Below are 21,140 nucleotides of genomic sequence, written 5' to 3'. Positions count from 1 at the left end.
TTTGTTTTTTTTTGTGACAGAGTTTTGCTCTTGTTGCCCAGGCTGTAGTGCAATGGCACAATCTTGGCTCACTGCAACCTCCGCCTCCCAGGTTCAAACGATTCTTCTGCTTCAGCCTCCCACGTAACTGCGACTACAGGTGCCCACAACCACGCCCGGCTAATTTTTGTATTTTTATTTTTTTATTTTTTATTTTTTTGAGACGGAGTCTCGGGCTGTGTCATCCAGGCTGGAGTGCAGTGGCGCGATCTCGGCTCACTGCAAGCTCCGCCTCCCAGGTTCAGGCCATTCTCCTGCCTCAGCCTCCGAGTAGCTGGGACTACAGGCGCCCGCCACCACGCCCGGCTAGTTTTTTGTATTTTTAGTAGAGACGGGGTTTCACCATGTTAGCCAGGATGGTCTCGATCTCCTGACCTCGTGATCTGCCCGCCTCGGCCTCCCAAAGTGCTGGGATTACAGGCTTGAGCCACCGCGCCCGGCCTTATTTTTGTATTTTTAGTACAGATGGGGTTTCACCATTTTGGCCAGGCTGGTCTTGAACTCCTGACCTCAGGTGATCCATCTGCCTCGGCTTCCCAAAATGCTGAGATTACATGCGTGAGCCACCGTGCCCGGCCTGGATTTAACTCCTTAATTAGTGTGTAAATCTAATACCATTCCAATCAAATTACCAATGGGATTTTTCAAAGAACTTGATTTAATGTTCTTTTGGAAGGTGAGTGAACAGGAGACGAGACACTTCTAAGACTGTCACATGGCACAGGGTGTTTAAATGTATAAAGCTACAGCCAGTGCGGCAGGAGTGCCGAGGCAGACACTGACACACCCCTGGAGGGAAATGCAAAGCCTGAGACCCAGGCGTTCAGAGACGCAGGTGACTGACACATGGTTTTGAATGCATCAGAGAATGAAGGGTGTATTCAATAAGTGGTCTTGACAGAACTGGATAGTAATTTGCAAAAGCCATGGCAAACATTAAAACTATTCCAATTAGAATTAATATATAAAATGACTTAAATGAAGACATGAAAAGATGAAATGGAAAAAATGAAATAAAATACCCAAAGAAAATAAAGGTGCATGCTTCTACCATCTTGGGGTGAAGAGGAACTTTTTAAATGTGTTAGGAAGAATGGAAATCTAAAACAAGACTCATAGACAAGGCAGGCCACAGTGGCTCACGCCTGTAATCCCAGCACTTTGGGAGGCCAAGGCAGGCAGATCATGAGGTCAGGAGTTCAAGACCAGCCTGACCAACATGGTGAAACCCCGTCTCCACTAAAAATAGCTGGGTGTGGTGGTACATGCCTGTAATCCCAGCTACTCGGGAGGCTGAGCAGAGAATTGCTTGAACCTAGAAGGCAGATGTTGCCGTGAGTGAAGATCACACCATTGTACTCCAGCCTGGGCAACAGAGTGAGACTCCTCAAAAAAAAAAAAAAAGACTCATAGACCTGACTAAATGATAATGTAATATGCTTGCATGGAATAATACCATTAAACATTAAAATAGGTTAACAAAATGAAGAAAATATTTGTGACATATATCAAGGATTATATGAGTCAATATCTTTTACACACAAAGAGGCTTTCAAATTAATAAGAAAAAACAACCAAAGATTACAAAAAAAAATGAAAGGGACAGAGAAGAGAGACTTAAGCTTTGCCAGAGATTTTATGTCACAGCTCAGTAGTATTGGGGCTACACAGTCTGGCACCACTTCACTGTTCCCACTTTGCAGCTTTTTAATATTGAGCTACGAAAATATGTGACGCATGCACAAATAATAAAACTCGTGTTTTCCAGAACACAATTTCGTACACGGCTTTTACAAAGGTACCATAAGGGAAATTTCCTTTACTTCGTACGTTTAGGGGAAATGGTGGATAATTTAACGGGTGAAGCAGACATAGTATTTCGGGATTCTCAGAGACTCTAATACAAAGATGCAAACTGTGACTGCGGCGTATCCCTGACGATCTGACTGTGCTCACCGTGGCAACTCTGGACCGGGCTCCGCTAGGAGGGCTGCGGTTCTTCAATGGGGAGCCTCGGTGAACCCCAACTAGCGTCCGGGAAGAGACTGCACGCACCCCTTTCAGCCAGAAGAGGGGGATGCTTGGTCATTTTTATAGGTGGCCCCGGGACCTTGTTTTTGTGGGAGCCAAGATTTGGAAGTGGCCTTATTTTTTCACTTGCCTTATTTTTGTCTCGAACAGTCTTGTCTGACATCTGCTCTGCGAGGCTGCTGACGTCTGCAAAAGAGAACCAGGCCCTCGCTATGGGTGCTGGGTTCACTCCCAGGCTTGTCTTTCTCAATATCAAAGCATCAGCTTCGTCCATTGTTCAGAGAGCCGCAGGCCTGGGTGTGGCACTGGAGAGCAGTCTGCGGACTGTGGGCCCTGGGGCTCTTGCAGTTCTCTCTAGGTCAAACGACACAAGGGCTCATGTCACCTCTAAGTCCAGCGGCAGTTCGGCAGTTCGTCTTCAGGAGAAGAATGAATGTTTGCTCATTCGTTCATTCACTCCACAAACACGAAGCATCACCACCTCCCACCCCACTACAGCTGGGTGGGTCATGTGACTCAATGTGGCCACTGAATGTGGAGGGGTCACCACGCGTCCTTCTCCTGCCGTGATCACCACCTCAGTCTGCCCCTCAGAGGCCCAAGGACATAAGCGTGTCCCCAGATGCTGGGCTTTGGCTTCTGCTGTCTGTAGATTGATCAGGCAGAGGTGAGACAATCTGTTCCTGCTGGGGTCGGTGCATCGGTCAGCAGGTCTGGGTGAGGCTTCAGTGACCACACCCAGGCCCCTGGGGCTTCCACAGCGGAGGCTGCCGTCCTGTCCTTTCTCCCTGACCCTCATGGCCCTGGCTGTATGTGGCCACTGCGAGTCCAGCTGGGCCCGGGCCAAGGCCAGGTTGAGTCACAGGGCCTTTCCAGACCCCTAGGTCAACAGCACCAGAAATCAATGTATAGTGAGCTGTGGGTCACCCCATCAAGCCAGCACACAGGTGGCTTCCAGGCTGGGTGAGGGCATGGGAGCTCATGCAGAAGGAAGGCGCCAGATGCACCCATGAGTGCCAGGGAAGGACAGCCACACAGCGGGGACTGTGTTCCACCAGCCCCTGTAGCCCTGCCTGGGGAGCTTTAAGATGCACCCTGCCATGTTTGTGGCCTTGGGGCTTCCTGGGGCATCAGAGAGTGAGGCCAGAGTTCCCCCAGTGCCCAGCACCTGAGGTCGGCGTGCTGGTGGCTATATCACAGGGCTGGTGCCAGTGGGGGCCTCAGGGACTGAGCTCCCAGAGAGCTTCCCATGAGAGGCCGGCTCTTCTGGGGCCCATTGCAGAGCATCCGGCCTCTCTCCTGCTGGGCCTCTCTCCTGCTGGGACCGCTCTGGTCTCTGCTGAGCTGCAGTGGGGTGCGCAGGGACTGGGGGCTCTGACGGACGCGAGGGGCTTCCTGTCCTGTGGCCTACGCCAGAGCACCCTCCCTGGACAGAACCTTCCTGTACTGCAGGAGGTTCTGGAGTGTGAAGTTAGAAAACTGCCCTTCTGGAAGCTGGGCACGGTGGCTCACACCTGTAGTCCCAGCATTTTGGGAAGCTGAGGCAGGTGAATCATGAGGTCAGGAGATCAAGACCATCCTGGCTAACACGGTGAAACCCCGTCGCTACTAAAAAAAAAAAAAAAACAAAAAACAAGCCGGGCGTGGTAGCAGGCGCCTGTAGTCACAGCTACTCGGGAGACTGAGGCAGGAGAATGGCGTGAACCCGGGAGGCGGAGCTTGCAGGGAGCCGAGATCGTGCCACTGCACTCCAGCCTGTGCGACAGAGCGAGACTCCATCTCAAAAAAAAAAAAAAAAAAGAAAAAAGAAAAGAAAAAGAAAAAAGAGGCCAGGCACGGTGGCTCACACCTGTAATTCCAGCACTTTGGGAGGCCGAGGCAGGCAGATCATGAGGTCAGGAGATGGAGACCATCCTGGCTAACACGAAAACTACAAAAAATTAGTCGGGAGTGGTGGCGGGCGCCTGTAGTCCCAGCAACTTGAGAGGAAAATGGCGTCAACCCGGGAGGTGAAGCTTGCAGTGAGCCGAGATCACGCCACTGCACTCCAGCCTGGGCGACCAGTGAGACTCCGTCTCAAAAAAAAAAAGAAAGAAAGAAAAAAGAAAACTGCCCTTCCTTGGAGACAAAACCAGTCCCCAGGAATTCCCGTCTTTGCACGTGTGCTGGTGGGAACAGCACTACAGGGCAGCGGAGGCTGGGTGTGGGGCTGGGGTAAGGGGACGGATGGGCCTGTACCCGCTGGCTCCTTCTAATCACTTTCAATCCAGTGAGCTCCTTAAAAATCAAAGCTCTTTGGAATAAGAGGAGGAGGAAACAATGAAGATCATTTTACTCAAACACAGGGAAGTGATCTCATTGTCATCATCAATATTCTCTCCCTTCACTTTTTTTCATTAAAAAAAGAAACTATGTTGGAACAGCTTTAAAGTTACACAAACCTTGAGGCGCTAGTCCAGAACCGCCACAACCCCACCCAGCCCTCAGGCCGCCATGGACACCGTGGTTATGCGAACAAACCTGCAGACACGCAGAGTTACAGCCAACGAGCCAGATTTTATTCAGATTTTCCTTTCGCTACCGCCCCTCTCTGTCCCGGGATCCACCGGGGTCCCACGTGACACTTCATGGTCGCAGTGCCTCAGGGTCCTCCTGGCTGCGAGTTTCTCAGACCCCCCTGTAGGGCGGCCTGACAGCTCCAGGGAGGAAGGCTCAGGCACTGGGCAGCCTCCGCTGGGACCCAGCAGTTCACTCCTGGAGAGGCTGGGCTGTGGGCGGGGGGAGAAAGCCCCGGTGTGGGGCACCCACCCAGGCAAATCCTCCCTGAGATGCCAACCTGGGCCAGGGGCCAAGGGGCCATCAGGCTGCCCCTGTGTGGTGACCCCTCATGTGGTACCTGCAAGAGGAAGTCGCCAGGCCCAGCCCACACTTCAGGGGGTTACCTCCCGCAAGGGTCTTCTCCCACTTTCTAGCACCACCATGATTGTCCTGTGGCTCCAGCCCTGCCCGACGGCCCTCCGCCCCCTGCTCTGAAGCCCCCAGCGTACCCCCAACAAAGTCCCCCTTCCCAACCCACCCTGTACCTCCCACAGTGCCTCTCTGCCCTCCCCATCTCCCTGCTCCCACCTTCCCCCCCCACCCAGATCCCCAGCCCCCGACCTGCCCTGACATTCCCCACCCAACACCCCTTACCCCACCCCTCAGGTTTCCTTCTCTCCCCCACAGCTGCCCCCCAAACCTGGGGCTCCAGACTGAGCTCCCAAGCCTGTCTCCTGAACGTCCCTCCCTCTATCCCGCCAAGAGGGCCACCTCCCCTGAACACCCCCATCTCCTCCCCATCTACCTCCACCGCCACTCACATCCCGCCCCACCCTGAGCTCCCGAAGGCCCATCCCCACCCCATTCTCCACCCCTATCCTGCCCTAAAGGCCACTTCCACTGAAATCCCCATCCTCGGCCTCATATCCCCATTCCTACTTTCACTCAGTCCCTACCCTTGCCCTGAACCCCGCCCCCCCCCCCCCCCCCGCCCCCGAGTGCCCACCCCCCCCCTCCCCCCACCCCCCCCCCCCCCGCCCGCCCCCCCCCCCCGATTCCCCCATCTCCAACTCACCATCTACCCCCACCCCCACTCCCTTCCTAATCCCCCAACCGATCTCCCTAAGCCCCGCCCTCCACCCACCCACCCTGCCCTGAGGGCCACCTCCACTTGATCCTCATCCACCTCCCCCCAGGGGGCGAACTCCACCCAACCCCCAGCCCTGCCCTACTCCACCCCTCCACCCCTCCACCCTCATCCCTTTCCCCACCCCTGCCCCGAAGCCCACCCCATGACCTTCCTAAGCCCTACCTCTGAGCGCCCTGCCCCAACCCCACAGCCACCCCTATCCTCCACCCCACCCCAAGGGCCCCCCTCTACTGAAACCCCCCTCATCCGCTCCATCCCCAGTCCTCCCATCTCCACCCCTCCCCTGAACCCCGTCCCCACTGAGGTCCCTAAACCCCACCCCTCACTCCACCCTGAGGGCCCCATCCTCTGCACCCCAATCCCCCAGCCCCACTGAGCTCTTAACCTACCCCACCTGAGAATTCCCTTTCCCTGCCCCTCCCCCAGCTTCCTAGCTCGCCACCCCAAGTGACCCCCAGCAGCTCCTCGCCCCTCCCACTGCACACCGGCACTAAAGGGCTGCCCCGCCCCCACCCCTCCCGCCCCCGCGGGACACGCCCAGATTCTTCGCCCCCACGGCCTGGTGCCCTCTGGCCTCCCGCTGTCCCAGGTGGGCCTGGATCCTTCCAGCTCATTCTTTGCCTGTGCTGTCCCTCGTTCCATGGCCCAGTCCTCCCCGGGGACCCTGAGCCTGGAGGCCCTGGACCGCTGGAACCTCGAGCCCACCAGCTGCCTGTACCCGGAGCCGTGGCAGCAGCCCTGTGAAACCTGTGAGTCTCTCTTCCACTCCCTGATCGTCCTGCCTTCAAGGGTGCGGCTGGCCAAGAGCATCCCCAGGGGTCCCTGCTGAGCCTGGGGGACACTGTGGGTGGCTGGAGCATGGGGATCTCTGAGGGGGTCGAACGCTGGGCCCAGAGGCAAGCAGGGGCTGCAGCGGCCATTGGCCCCCCGTCCTCATGAGGCCCCTGCCCTCCCCTTTCTGGGGTGAATTGAACCACCCGTCTTCCATGTTGCAGCAGGGCCAGGCAGGTTGGGGGCACGCCTCAGGGGACCCTCGAGCCCCTCTCAGGGCTGGTACTGGCTTTGGCTGTCCTGCCCGTCATCCCTGGGTTGGGCAGGTGGGTGTCACTGTAGGGGTGCAGGTGGCCTGAGTTAGGCCCGTGCTGGGGTGCGTCGGGGATCTGAGCAGGGGCTGACGGGTTTCTCACACCTGTGTCCGCGTGTCCTGTGTCCTGATGCGGCATCCCCATGGCGGCCATCCCAGCCCTGGACCCGGAGGCCGAGCCCAGCATGGACGTGATCTTGGTGGGATCCAGTGAGCTCTCAAGCCCCGTTTCGCACGGGGAAGGCAGAGGTGAGGGCATATCTGCTTATTGGACCAGTCACTTAGGATGATGACCCCAGGCCTGGACGGGGTCTGGAGTCCCAGGCTTCTGTAGTATTCATGCATTATTCAGACACCCAGACTGGGGCAGGAGATTCCCCACCCACTGCCTTTCCCCAGGCATAGTCATTTAAACACACCAAGATAAGGTGGGAGGGCGGGATGGCAGGGGACCTCAGGCTCCTGTGACTTTGGAAAATGAATGTGTGATGCTCACTTCTGGGCCGATTTTAAATGAAGAGATCAGAGGAAGAAGAAAGGGGCTACTTCTTATCTTCTTTTCCAGATCTGATTGCATATGAAGTCAAGGTCAACCAGCGAAATATAGAAGGTGAGTATTTGCATGCTTGCCCCCACCAGGCAAAAGAGGTGGGGCACAGTGGCTCACACCTATAATCCCAGCACTTTGGGAGAACAAGGTGGGAGGAGCATTAGAGCCCAGGAGTTTGAGACCAGCCTAGGCAGCATAGTGAGACTCTGTCTCTACAAAAAAATAAAAATTAAAATTAACCAGGCATGGTGGTGTGCACCTGTAGTCCCAGCTACTCAGGAGGCTGAGGTGGGAGGATTGCTTGAGCTGGGGAGGTCGAGGCTGCAATGAGCTATGATAACACCACGCACTCCAGCCTGGGTGACAGTGAGATCCTGGAAGAAGGCAGTGGACGCCACTGTGCCACATGTATCCCTTCTCCCCCTCCCAAGGCCCCTGTAGCTTTGTTTAAAGCATACAGTTCAATGTATTTTAGTTTATTTACAGAGTCAGCAACCATCATCACCATCTAATTTTAGCAGATTTTCATCACCCCTAAAAGAAAACCCATATCTAGGCCGGGCGCGGTGGCTCAAGCCTGTAATCCCAGCACTTTGGGAGGCCGAGGCGGGTGGATCACGAGGTCAGGAGATCGAGACCATCCTGGCTAACATGGTGAAACCCCGTCTCTACTAAAAATACAAAAAACTAGCCGGGCGTGGTGGCGGGCGCCTGTAGTCCCAGCTACTCGGAGGCTGAGGCGGGAGAATGGCGTGAACCCGGGAGGCGGAGCTTGCAGTGAGCCGAGATTGCGCCACTGCACTCCAGCCTGGGCCACAAAGAAAACCCATATCTAGTAACAGTCACTCTGAATTCCCCCTTCTTGCTTCCCTTCTTTTAACTCTAGGCAACCACTCCTCGACTTTCTTTCAACATGGGTTTGCCTTTTCTGGATCCCTTGCATTTCCATATGAATTAGGATCAGCCAGTCAACTCCTGCCAAAAAGCCAGCTGGGATTTTGAGAAGGGTCTGCAGATCCATTTGGGGACTCATGCTATGTTAGCAATATTAGTTTTTTTTTTGTTTTTTTTTTTGAGACAGAGTCTCACTCTGTCCCCCAGGCTGGAGTGCAGAGGCATGATCTTGGCTCATAGCAACCTCTATGTACCAGGTTCAAGCAATTCTCCTGCCTCAGCCTCCCAAGTAGCTGGGAATACAGGCACCCATCACCATGCCCGGCTAACTTTTGTGTTTTCAGTAGAGACGGGGTTTCACCATGTTGGCCAGGCTGGTCTTGAACTCCTGACCTCAGGTGATCTGCCCTCCTCAGCCTCCCAAAGTGGTGGGATTACAAGCGTGAGCCACCATGCCCGGCCAATATTAAGTCTTCTGATCCATGAACATGGGATATCTTTCCATTTTGTTCCATCTTCCTTAACCTCTTTCAACAATGCTTTGCAGTTTGCAGTGTGTAAGCCTCATACTTGTTTGGCTGAATTTATTCCTAAGTCATCCGCTGCATTTGACAGCACTGGGAAAACACGTGTTTTGAATGTTTCCTTTAGACATCTGTCTCTGCTGCGGAAGTCTCCAGGTTCACACGAAGCACCCTCTGTTTGAGGGAGGGATATGCGCCCCGTGTAAGGTAGGCAAGGAGAATGGGTGTGACTCCCTTGTGGCCTCAGAGCAGGGATGACACAAGCCAGCCTTGCTTTGCTCCTTCCAAGGACAAGTTCCTGGATGCCCTCTTCCTGTACGACGATGACGGGTACCAATCCTACTGCTCCATCTGCTGCTCCGGAGAGACGCTGCTCATCTGCGGAAACCCCGATTGCACCCGGTGAGGCGAGGGGCCTGCCCAGGGCGGTGAAGGGGCTGAGGACACACCCATCCTTTCAACTACTCATTCTGGAGTGTGGGTGGATTTTCCTCCCAAATGGATGATTTCCCTGAGAGCTTCTGATTTCTGTCTCAAATGTGTCATTTGGCATAGAGCCCTCAGCAATGGGAGGCGGGTGTCTGCGGTTGGCAATTGTGATTTTTGTTTTCAGTATTGGTATTGCCACATCACTATGCAGGGGAGTGATGGAAACCCCACACCCCAGGCTGCCAGTCATGACCGGGGTGACAAGGGGCATGTTCACCCCTCATTCGTTACTCCTCTGCCTCGACTCCCTCCGTGGGCTCCTCCCCTCAGTCCTTCTGGGCCATCCTCGTATTTACAGCTCCCCCCGCCTCAAGTTCTCTCCTCCAGCTGGTGTTACTACATTTGGTTTTGCTGGGAGTCCCACCCTGTTTCTGCAGGCTCGAGTTTGGGGGCAGACAGGTGCCTTAGGGGCTTCCTTGGATCTGTCATTGCCTGCGAATCCACCTCCCTGTGTTTTGCACCTGGCTAGGCTCCTGTCACTCTGTGTCCCTAGGAAGGACCGTGTTCCTCTTCCCAGTCCACCACCTGGTCTTCCCAAAGGGAGCTCCAGTGTGACTTTTCCCTCCAAAACAGGGCTCAGCCCCACCTCCGCCATCCTCGGCATAGGCGGGCTGTCATGTCCGCTGCTGTGGTTTTCTGTTCGACCCTAGATGCTACTGCTTTGAGTGTGTGGATAGCCTGGTCGGCCCCGGGACCTCGGGGAAGGTGCATGCCATGAGCAACTGGGTGTGCTTCCTGTGCCTGCCCTTCTCCCGAAGCGGGCTGCTGCAACGCCGGAGGAAGTGGCGCAGTCAGCTCAAGGCCTTCTACGACCGAGAGTCGGTAAGGAGCCCGCGGAGGGGCAGGACCCGGCGGCAGCAGGCCCTGGCTTACGGCCTTCCCTTGGTTCCTGCTGCAGAATGCAGGCGCGCCGATGGGCACCACAGCTGCAGGCTTGGGAGCGAACCCTCTTTCCCAGCTTCCTCTCCGATAGCGGCTTCCACTCGATGGTGGCTTTGGGTAAACTGCTCTGGCAGTTTTGTTGCTTCCAAGCCTAGGAACGAGGCCCTGGTAGTAGTAGGAGAGGGGCCAGGAGAGGGTGGCTGGCAAGTCCTCAGCACGTCTCAAAGTCCAGTCCTCAGGAGCAAACGCCTGGGCCTATGCTGGCCAGGGGTGGGCCCTTTTGGGAGTCCAGCTGAGAAGCCGGGCGGGGGGGGGGCTGGCAGGAACCGCAGACAAAGGCGGAGAAGGTGGAATTGTGTCCCTCTGAGAGGTACACCCAAGTCCCCAGCCCCGTACCTGTGAATGTGATCTTATTGGGAAATAGGGTTTTTGCAGATGTTAAGAGTCGCGAGATGAGATCATTCCAGGTCTAGGGTGGGCCCTCAGTGCGGTCCCACTAGTGTCCCTGTAAGAGATTTAGGAAATGGAGACAGGGAAGACAGCCACGTGATGATGGAAGCAGAGACTGGAGTGAGGCATCCACCAGCCACGGGTGCCAGCAGCCCCAGGAGCTGAGGGAAAGGCCTGGCACGTCCTCGCCTGGCACCTTCTGAGGGAGGCATGCCTGCCGGCACACCTTCACTTCAAAACCTCTGGCCTCCTGAGCTGTGAGAGAATAATTTCTGCTGTGCTAAGTCCCCTGGTCTGTTTTTTATTTTTTTATTTTTGAGATGGTGTTTCGCTCTTGTTACCCAGCCTGGAGTGCAGTAGCACCATCTTGGCTCACTGCAACCTCAGCCTCCCGGGTTCAAGCGATTCTCCTTCCTGCTTCCCAAGTACCTGGGGTTACAGGCACCCGCCACCATACCTGGCTAATTCTGTACTTTTAGTAGAGATGGGGTTTCACCATGTTGGCCAGGCTGGTCTCCAACTCCTGGCCTCAAGTGATCCACCTGCCTCGGCCTCCCAAAGTGCTGGGATGACAGGCATGAGCCACGGGGTCCAGCCCCTCCAGTCTGTTCCAATTTGCAGGCCAGCCATGGGAAGCTCCTACGGAAGGGGTGTGGCCCCCGGTGAGGCAGCCAGCGTGGAGCAAGGGACCCCTGAGCTGAGCATGAAACCGCACTGGCCTCCAGCTCACATTTGTTAAGGTTGAACCAAGTCATCTCTCCCTGCCTAGCAAGCTTCAGCCTGCTCCGATGCGAAGGAAAGGGTCAGATGGGATGGTGTTTTATAGGAACAGAGCCTAGCGCTCTGAAAGCTGAGGTCCCTGAGTTTTGGGCCCTGGGGGGCTGGCCCTTTAACAGGGAGCACGTGAGGCCAGAGTTGGCTGCCCACCTGGTCCATCAGGTTGGCAAGGGCAGGGCAACCCACAGGGCCTCACCTGTCCCCGAGGCTTACCTCTCCCCGGTATCTCTGGCCTTGGGGCTCTCTTCTCCGACGTTCTGGAAGCTGCCTGGGTGAGCAAGACCATCCTGGCCAACATGGTGAAATCCCATCTCTACTAAAAATACAAAAATTAGCTGGGCGTGGTGGCGTGTGCCTGTAATCCCAGCTACTTGGGAGGCTGAGGCAGGGGAATCGCTTGAACCCCGGAGGTGGAGGTTTCAGTGAGCTGAGATTGCACCACCTTACTCCAGCCTGGGTGACAGAGCAAGACTCCATCTCAAAAATAAAAATAAAAATAAAAATAAATCAGCAAACCCCTCCACACCTACTGTCTGTTGGCTGGAGACAGCTGGAGGTCAGAGCGGGAGACCAAGGCTGGGGCAGGGGGTGGAGCTGGCCTTCCTCGGGGGCAGTGCTGGTCAGGACAGGCCCAGTCAGGCCTCGGCAGGTGCATCTTAGGTGTGTCTCTGGTGAGTCTCACGTTGAGTGTCCATCCAGGGAAGAATTTTCATTGCATCTCGAGGGCTCTGTAACCAAGTAGCTGGCACAATGTCCTGTTCTGGTTTTCTAATAAATAGGAGAGTCCCCTTGAGATGTTTGAAACTGTGCCTGTGTGGAGGAGAGAGCCGGTCCGGGTGCTGACTCTTTTTGAAGACATCAAGAAAGGTAAGGCCGGGCGCGGTGGCTCAAGCCTGTAATCCCAGCACTTTGGGAGGCCGAGACGGGCGGATCACAAGGTCAGGAGATCGAGACTATCCTGGCTAACACGGCGAAACCCCGTCTCTACTAAAAACACACACAAAAAAATTAGCCGGGCGAGGTGGCGGCGCCTGTGGTCCCAGCTACTCGGGAGGCTGAGGCAGGAGAATGGCGTGAACCCGGGAGGCGGAGCTTGCAGTGAGCCGAGATGGCGCCACTGCACTCCAGCCTGGGCGACAGAGCGAGACTCCGTCTCAAAAAAAAAAAAAAAAAAAAAAAAAAAGAAAGGTAAGTCAGGGATGTCCCAAAGACACACATGGAAGGATGCCTCCACACACCTGACTGCCCCTCAGGCCACCCCCCTGGGCTCCCCACACCCTCCCCGAGGCCGGCCAGCTGCTGGTGTCCTGCACCCCTCCCCACGCTGGGCCCATGCTGACCCCGCACTGGGGCCTTTGGAAATCCCACTGTCTTCTGGGCCTCACAGGCACAGCCGAATCCATGAAGACACTCTCTCTCCTCTGGCCGTGTCCGTAAGGGATGGGTCCCCCCGGGACACCCACTAATGCCCACAGTGTCTCAGAGCAGCCTTGTGCGGGAGCACGTATCTGCCCCGGGCAGCTGACCAGCAGCCTGATCCCACAGCGCCCGCACAGCCTGCCCAAGGCCTTGCTGCCCGGGCGGGGCTGAGGAAGCCGGAGCCTCCTCCAAGGCCGTTCCAGGGCTCTGCAGCTCACACCAGCTGCAGAGTGGAGTGGACTCCACCGCTCTGTGGATCTCCTAGCCAGAGGTGACGTCGCATCCCAGAAATGCCTGGCGCTGTAACACAGTGCTTGACATCCTTTTTGTTTTGTTTTGTTTGAGACAAAGTCTTACTCTGTTGCTCAGGCTGGAGTGCAATGGCACGATCTGCTCACTGCAGCCTCCACCCCTCGGGTTCAAGTGATTCTCCTGCCTCAGCCTCCCGAGTAGCTGGGATAACAGGTGCCTGCCACCACGCCCAGCTAATTTTTGTATTTTTAGTAGAGATGGGGTTTCACTATGTTGGCCACGCTGGTCTAGAACTCTTGACCTCAGCTAATCCATCCACCTTGGAATCCCAAAGTGCTGGAATTACAGGCTTGAGCCTCTGTGCCTGGCCGTGCTTGACGTTCCTAAATCAATACGTGGCGATGTTTGCTTGTTTAGCTTGTTACGAGACAAAAACCTCCATCCTTAATCCTCCTGCCACGTCATTAAAAAGATAAAGTTGGGTAGGGTGCAGTGGCTCACGCCTGTAATCCCAAAACTTTGGGAGGCTGAGGTGGGTGGATCATTTGAGGTCAGGAGTTGGAGACCAGCCTGGCTAAAATGGTGAAAACCCGTCTCTACTAAAAATACAAAAAAATTAGCTGGGCGTGGTGGCGCACACCTGTAGTCCCAGCTACTCAGGAGGCTGAGGCAGGGGAATCGCTTGAACCTGGGAGGCGAAGGTTGCAGTGAGCCAAGATTGCACCATTGCACTCCAGCCTGGGCGACAGAGTGAGGCTCCACCTCAAAAACAACAACAAAAATATAAAGTTGGCTCCTTAATGGTAGGAGGGTCCTTCGATCAGCCGTCAGCCTTTTCAAGTCCCTGTAGAGGCACAATCCACGCTCACACTCTGGGCCCTTCTGGTCTCTCCCCATCCAGAGCTGACGAGTTTGGGCTTTTTGGAAAGCGGTTCTGACCCGGGACAGCTGAAGCATCTGGATGATGTCACAGACACAGTGAGGAAGGATGTGAGTACCGCGGCGCACTCTCGGACGCTGCACTGGGAGCAGGGGTGCGAGCTTCCTCAGAGGAAATGTCAAGGATGAGGTGGGCAAGGAGGCAGCGGCAGGCGCTGGGAGGAGTCCCGAACACATGGGGGCCTCTCGGCTAGGATTACAGGCACCCGCCACCACGCCCAGCTAATTTTTTGTATTTTTTAGTAGAGCCAGGGTTTCACCATGTTGGTCAGGCTGGTCTTGAACTCCTGACGTCAGATGATCCACCCGCCTTGGCCTCCTAAAGTGCTGGGATTATAGGCATTAGCCACCGTGCCTAGCCATTAATTTTTATTTAAGAAGAGTGACAGAGTGAGGGCCATCACTGTTAATGAAGCCAGCGTTGCTCACAGCCTCCCCTTGGTCACTTTTTGGGACTAAAGGGCACCCTTGCCGTGTCTGTGTTCAGGCAAGATTGTTGGGTGGCTGTGTTTTGTCTTCTTCCAGCTTGGCCATGGAGCAGCCTGGTCACTGGTGCTCTGCGGGGCTGTTTCTGTTCAGCAGGGAAGGCTCTGCCCTTGACATTAGCTCCTGGAGGGCTGTGGACGGCGCCTGCCATGTTCACGGATGACAGTCTGTGCATTGGGTTGGGCCTCCCAGGACTGGTTCTCCAAGGGCAATGGGATGACAGACAGAAAAACCAAATTCTGCCAAAGTATTTAAATAGGTTTATTCTGAGCCAGTAAGAGTGACCATGGCCTGGGAAACACAGTCTTAAGAGGTCCCGAGGAAGTGCACCCAAGGCGGTCAGTAACAGTTTTGGTTTTATACATTTCAGGGAGATGGGAACTGCAGGTAGAATCAGAAATCAGTACACGGGCCAGGCATGGTGGCTCACGCCTGTAATCCCAGCACTTTGAGCCCAGGAGGTGGAGGTTGCAGTGAGCCGAGATCTCACCATTGCACTACAGCCTGGGTGACAGAGTGAGACCCCATCTCAAAAAATTCAATCAATCAATACATAGGTGTGCATTGGTTCAGCCCCAGAAGGCGGGATATCTTGAAGCTTACATTAGGGATTTGGATGAAAGAGTTAAGCTTTGCCTGAAAACTCGGAGTCAGTAGAAAGGAATGCTTGAGTTAAAATAAGGTCTGCTGTCTGTCGTGTGACGCCATGGCAGAGCCATAATATACCGGCTCAAAAACACCCATTCCACAAGCTTTTGTGGTTTGTAAGCCGTGATTCCCCCACGCTCCTTAGAAAGGAATTTGAGCAAGAAAAGATAAAGGCAGAGTTCAGTCCCCAAACGCGTGGCACAGAGTCTTCACCTCAGATTCGGAGCGTTCTCCTCTGGGCTCCAGGCAGGCAGCCCCTGAGGCTGGTGGTGGCTGGGGATGGCTCTGCCCTAGTGGGCTCCACATCTCAGCTTGCCCTGGCCTGTGGGCCCTGCGAGCTGAGCAGGGTCGGCCCTGGGGACATCTCGTGCTACTGTACATGACCTTGCCCACTGCTGCTGCCTCTCGGTGCCCACGCCCGTCTGTCCTGCAGGTGGAGGAGTGGGGGCCCTTCGATCTCCTGTACGGCGCCACACCTCCCCTGGGCCACACCTGCGACCATCCTCCCAGTGAGTGACGCTTCAGTCCTGACACCCTGTCCCCACCACCCCTGTCTCCTCTCCTCTCTCCCCACCCCTCCATGCCAGGGCAGAAACTGCAAATTGTCAGCATTTTTCAAAAGCAGCTTTATCGAGGCTCCACTGACACACAGTGTGTCCAACTGAATGTGTGCAACTTACTGTGTGTCAGTGGTGCCTCAATAAAGGAGGAGGCACTGAGCTAGCTCCACACCCATGCACGCCTCATCATGAGCAACAGAGTAAGTGTCCCCGTCACTTAGGCTTCCCTGTGCCCCCCAAGCCTCCTGCTGACCCCGTGCAGTCCCTAGTGTGCCCACGTCACTGCAGCTCACGTATCCTCTGGAGCTTCCTCTAAAAGGCGGTATTTGTGCCACGGCACGCGCTCTGCGTCCGCGCCTCCCTCGGGGCTGCCTGTCTGTCTCTTCCCAACTCTGGGCCTGCCTGGGGGAGGAGGGGTCCTCACACCTCTGTGGCTCCGGCACTGGGCAGGGCTCCATTGCTGCTGGAGGAACAGGGGCAGGGGACCCCTCAGACCCAGGCTGGTGCATCCCATAGACCCCCTCGGTGCTGCTCTCATGCCACAGTTTCCTTGGGCCCCTGCCTAGATGCACCTGAACAGCACCCCGCCACTACCAGTCCTTGCCTCCAGACCCCCCTCAGCCCTGCCCCCTCACGCCCTCCAGGCTGGTACCTGTTCCAGTTCCACCGGCTCCTGCAGTACGCGCGGCCCGGGGCAGGCAGCCCCAGACCCTTCTTCTGGATGTTCGTGGACAATCTGGTACTGAACAAAGAAGACCAGGACGTCGCGTCTCGCTTCCTGGAGGTGTGTGCGGGGCCGCATGGGCCTCCCTCTACCCCTGCCCACGTGAGGGAGGGGCTCTTCGGGTGGCGCTCAGTCTACACCCCAGGCTCCAGGCCTGGAACCCTGTGGTCCCTGGTTTCCAGGTGTGCACAGGGCCCAGGAGAGCTGCTGTGCAGTCCAGGCAGGGACCGTGGTGCCTGGGACATGAAGCCCCTTCGAGGACAGCCTTAGAGGGCAGTCCCACCTCACACTACTCCTGTGCTCACAGAACACGGCCTTGGGGGCTCACCTCCTGCCGCCGCCCCCTCAGTCTCCACACACACACACGTGCACATCACACACACAGGTGAAACACCCACCACAGTGCACATGTGCACACAGTCACTGTACACATGCGCCACACACAGGGACACACTTACCACACGCAGGCACGCTACGTGCACGCATACTCCCCCCACACACGTACACACAGCCTTCTCTCCACACGTCTGAATCCTGATTGTCAGAGCAGCCACTTTTGGGCTCAGTTGACGGGTCCCCTCTGGGTCTGACGGGCCGGGTCAGGGTTGGGGAGGGACGGCCACACCTCAGCCACAGGAGACAGGCGGGAGAGGTTCGGGAGGGGGAGGTTCCTCATGCTCTCAGGTTCCATGGAGGGGCCACAGCCAGCGGGGGCCTCACCCACCGAGTGGGCAGCACCTGTGGGCTGGAGCCTTTGCTGGGGGTCCAGGCGGGGTCGAGGTTCCCTTGGTGCTGGGATCTCATGGAGTGGCTGGAATGCAAACCCAGCCATTGGGAAGGGGAGCAAATGCCATGAACTGAAAATCACAAGATCTGTGCTTTTAGAACAGGAGACTTTGTTTCTGTAAAGGGACACAGCCTGCAAGGCCCTGTCCCCCAGGCTGGGAAGCACGGCCTCTGCCAAGACCAGAGGAGCCAGGAGGAGGCACTTTGAAGGGGAGGGGTGGCCGGGGCAGGAGCTCCGTGCTGACCGGGTTGGCTAAACCTATGCGGCAGGTTATTCATGAAGGGGGTCCTGCTGCACACGTACTGAACAAACATGCATGTAACATACGACCTGTGTTCACTCTGGGGTGGAGTCTAACACGTCAGTGTCGCAATGAGGCCCTAAACCTCAGAGGTCGTCTCGAACACAAAGGCACTCAAGGCGGAGCCTCTGTAAATCGGCCGGAGCCGGTCCACGGTCGGGGGTCCCTTATCAGGAGGAGGTTCCTGAAGTCAGGCTTCGCCCAGTCAGAGCTGTGGTCATGGCTGTGGAGCGTGGTCAGTTTGTGTCTGCGGGTGGATGAGCTGCAGTCATTTGAATCTTGCTCGTGGCCGGGCCAGTGTGTGTTTCGCTGCTGGAGAAAAAGCAGCTGTGGCGTGAGGGCAGAATCCGTCCTCTCAGTGTAGGGTACGTGGCTCGACCCTTGCCTGCTGTGGCCTGAGGGCCTGTTTGTAATTTGATATCTTATTGCCACAGAGTCTGTCGGTTTAAAATAATTCGTCAGCTTTTTCTCCAAAGGTGATTTATAAGAAAAAGGGACACAGGGAACACAGTCGGGCTAGAAAGTCTGTTGACCACTCAGGGCCATTGGCGGCTGAGGCCAGGGGGCCCATGGGGGGTGCTTACCCCTGACCCACGGCCGACCCTCCCACCCCCAGATGGAGCCCACCACCATCCCAGATGTCCGCGGCGGATCCCTACAGAATGCTGTCCGCGTGTGGAGCAACATTCCGGCCATAAGGAGGTATTTCCCGGGCAGCCAAAAGCGTTCAGGGTCAAGGGGGACGTGGACCCAGAGCGGAGTTCACTGAGGAAATGGGGTCTGCCTAGCAGAGCCAAACCCAGAGCAGCCTCTGTGCCCCAGTGGGACTGCGGTCGGCCTCCAGGGCCACCCTGAGACCCTGAAGGCACCGAAGCCCAAGGACGCCCCTTTCCCCTTGGGGACCTTCTCCAGCACTGGCTCTCAGCTTCTCGGGGTCCAGCCCCTGGACACCTATATGCGCCACGGCACCCTGGACTGGCTGCAGCCCCCAGGCTTTCACTCCATGTGGTCTCCCCACTTCCCTTGCACACCCATAAGCTCATGTGTGCTCACACTCAGCCACACTCACATGACTCACTTGCACGCTCATCCACACACCTGTGTGCACATGTGCACACACACACAGTCAGTCCCATGGTCACACTCATCCACACACAGTCGTTCCCACGGTCACACTCATCCACACGCCTGTGTACTCATGTGCACACACACAGTCATTCCCAAGGCCACGCTCATCCACATGCCCGCATGCACCGTCAGTCACATGCTCACACAAGCACACTCACGACTAGCATGTGCATGTCACATGTGCTCACAATCACAGGCACACACGCATCAGTCTCACACCCAACCACATGCTTGCACCCCCATGGTGCACTCCTGGGCTGCCCTCCCCACCTTTTGGGGCCTTGAACACACGGCCCTGCCCCACGTGCCCTCTGCGGCTGAGCACCCCCTCCTGCTGCCCCCGCGGCCTCTCCCAGCTGCCCCCACCCCTCAACAGCCTTCCCAGGCAGCCCAGACCTCACCCTCCAGCCGACCGCCCGTCCATCCCCTCACTCCCACACTCACCTGGCGTGCCTTGCTCATACGTGCATTCGAGTGGAATGAGCGCTTTCTGGCTCAGCTGAGTCATGTCTCCTGCCTGAGAGTGAGTTCTGGAAACTTATTCCCTCTCACCTCTCAGGTTCCTGCATTCTCCCATGTCACCGCCATGGCACGATCCTGTTGCCTGGCACCTGCCAAGGCGTGGTGCCCGCAGGTCCTGCTGGCCTGGCCTCCCCTGGATTTGAGTTTGGGAGGGGCTGAGCTGAAGCACTTTGCCAGATGCTTTCTCTTCAGAAGCCCTCTCACCTGCATGCCGGACTTCCCACAACCTCCCCCTCACCCTAAGCCTGCTCCCCCCGTGTCACTTCCCTGGAGGCCGTACCAGGCTCTGTGGGGCTGGGTGAGCGGGGCTGAAGGTGGGGGCAGACCCAGCAACACCTGTGTGCATTACAGGCCATGCCTCACCTGCTGCCTGTTCCCAGAGGCTCCATGCATCCACGCAGCAGTGAGAGAACAGCACCCCAGCAGGGTTCTTATGTGGCAGGTGCAGCCAGACCCAGGGTTGCAAGGCTCCTCCACCAAAAGCACCTCCCTCCACTCCAGTGGCCACACCTGTGGCCCCTGTAGGCTTGGGCCATGGGCTGGCAGCTGCTTCTTCCCAGGCCCCCTTTCTGAGCGAGGCCCCACAGAGCTCCTCACAGGGTTTCCAGGGCGGGATGCACCTGAGCCGTGATCCTGGGGTCACCTGGTTCCTAGGAGGAGGCTGGCAGCTCCTTCCCACAGGTTTCCCTCCGAGGGCCTCGGGCGTCTCAACAGTGACGTGAGACACCCACTCACTGAAAGAGATCATTTTACAGAGGTGGCCACCATCACCCCCAGGATGGTTAAGGACAGTCCCCACTGCCCTAGGGAGGGTGCCCGAGGAGGAGGGGGACACTGTATCTGGCACTTCACTCGCAGCCTTCACCCTGAAAGAAACTGAGAAATGTTCCTGGCCTCCAGGGGGGTGGCTGGGAGCACGAGAGGGGGTGTCGGTGCCAAGTCTGCAAAGCCCATCTTCCCCAAGGGCTCCTCACACCGCAGGCTGGCAGAGGACCTTTTCCTCTCCCTACCTGCCCTCCTGCGCTCAGGGCTCAGGCTCCTGGCACAGGCAGCCCCAGGAGCCCAGGGGACAGCCTTTGTGATACAATTCCCTGGGAATGGTTGCTGACTCTGCAAGGGTTTGGCTAACTTTTGCCTGGAGTCCTGTCCTTTCCTCTGCGGGGTGCTGCCCGGGATGGTGACATCCTCTAGCGATGGCCCTGGAGCTTGCTGTTCACACAGAGTCACCCCCTGCCTGCTTCCCAGGGGACCAGCCCCCTGCCGGGGGGAGGCGGAGGCAGGGGAGTTGTCTGGTCTCCTGCTGCTCAGTACACCTCCGTGAGAAAAACTCCCAGAAACGGGTGGGGGTTCCAGGGCGTCTTAGGCGCCTGGGACAACTGAGAGGCAGGCTGTTCCCCTCACCCCCTCGAAGCAATTCCTTCCCAGCCCCATCTCCAGGCCCGCCTGGTGGTTGCTGCACTTGCTCACAGCCTTCCCTCCCTCCTCTCAGCAGCAGGCAGTGGGCTCTGGTTTCGGAAGAAGAATTGTCCCTGCTGACTCAGAACAGGCAGAGCTCGAAGCTCGCGGCCAAGTGGCCCACCAAGCTGGTGAAGAACTGCTTTCTCCCCCTAAGAGAATATTTCAAGTATTTTTCAACCGAACTCACTTCCTCTTTATAAATGAGTCACTATACTGTGAAAAGGAAAAAAAGACTTTTCCTAGAACAAAGGCAGCTTTCTTCACATTGTCTCTTTCCTGTTCGGATTATTATTTTATTGCTCGTCTTCGGTTTTTGCGTCGTCACTGCAGACCCACGTTCCGTTGGGTTCTGGAGACTCGGGGTCTCTCCCCGCCACCACGATGGCTCCCGGGGCAGAGGCTCCCGCCGCTGTGCACAGGACCACACATGGTGGTACGCGTTGTACTTTCCGAAAGCATTTCTGTGTTCTAGTTGAGAAGTTCAAGTATATTTATTATAAGATAGTTA

The 21,140-nt window shown here is 56.5% G+C and overlaps 1 protein-coding gene and 2 long non-coding RNA genes across 4 annotated transcripts; 1 reads left to right on the top strand and 2 right to left on the bottom strand.

Moving 5' to 3' along the window:
• Positions 1–6,985: 6,985 nt before the first annotated feature.
• On the top strand, positions 6,986–20,895 carry DNMT3L (DNA methyltransferase 3 like). 2 transcript variants are annotated; one of them, XM_009202164.3, is made up of 11 exons: positions 6,986–7,091; positions 7,408–7,452; positions 8,938–9,017; positions 9,100–9,212; positions 9,950–10,121; positions 12,188–12,275; positions 13,981–14,069; positions 15,586–15,661; positions 16,357–16,496; positions 18,141–18,226; positions 20,667–20,895. In XM_009202164.3, exons 1-11 carry the CDS (start codon positions 6,986–6,988, stop codon positions 20,830–20,832), a joined length of 1,161 nt encoding a protein of 386 aa, XP_009200428.1. In that variant the 3' UTR covers positions 20,833–20,895. The 2 variants fall into 2 exon arrangements, with proteins under 2 accessions (XP_009200428.1, XP_003895453.1); XM_003895404.4 differs by having other exon boundaries at positions 20,664–20,891.
• LOC108584866 lies at positions 8,702–11,770 on the bottom strand. The gene is made up of 3 exons (XR_001900412.3): positions 11,622–11,770; positions 10,578–10,686; positions 8,702–9,188 (listed from the first exon to the last, which is right to left on the bottom strand). It is a non-coding gene; the product is annotated as an uncharacterized LOC108584866 (long non-coding RNA).
• Positions 14,750–20,671, bottom strand: LOC103882553. The gene is made up of 4 exons (XR_004183394.1): positions 19,538–20,671; positions 19,097–19,307; positions 16,365–17,961; positions 14,750–16,175 (listed from the first exon to the last, which is right to left on the bottom strand). It is a non-coding gene; the product is annotated as an uncharacterized LOC103882553 (long non-coding RNA).
• Positions 20,896–21,140: the final 245 nt, after the last annotated feature.

This window comes from Papio anubis, chromosome 4 (genome assembly GCF_008728515.1).
Source record: "Papio anubis isolate 15944 chromosome 4, Panubis1.0, whole genome shotgun sequence".
Taxonomy (NCBI): domain Eukaryota; kingdom Metazoa; phylum Chordata; class Mammalia; order Primates; family Cercopithecidae; genus Papio; species Papio anubis.
This window is presented reverse-complemented; position numbering and strand designations above follow the sequence as displayed.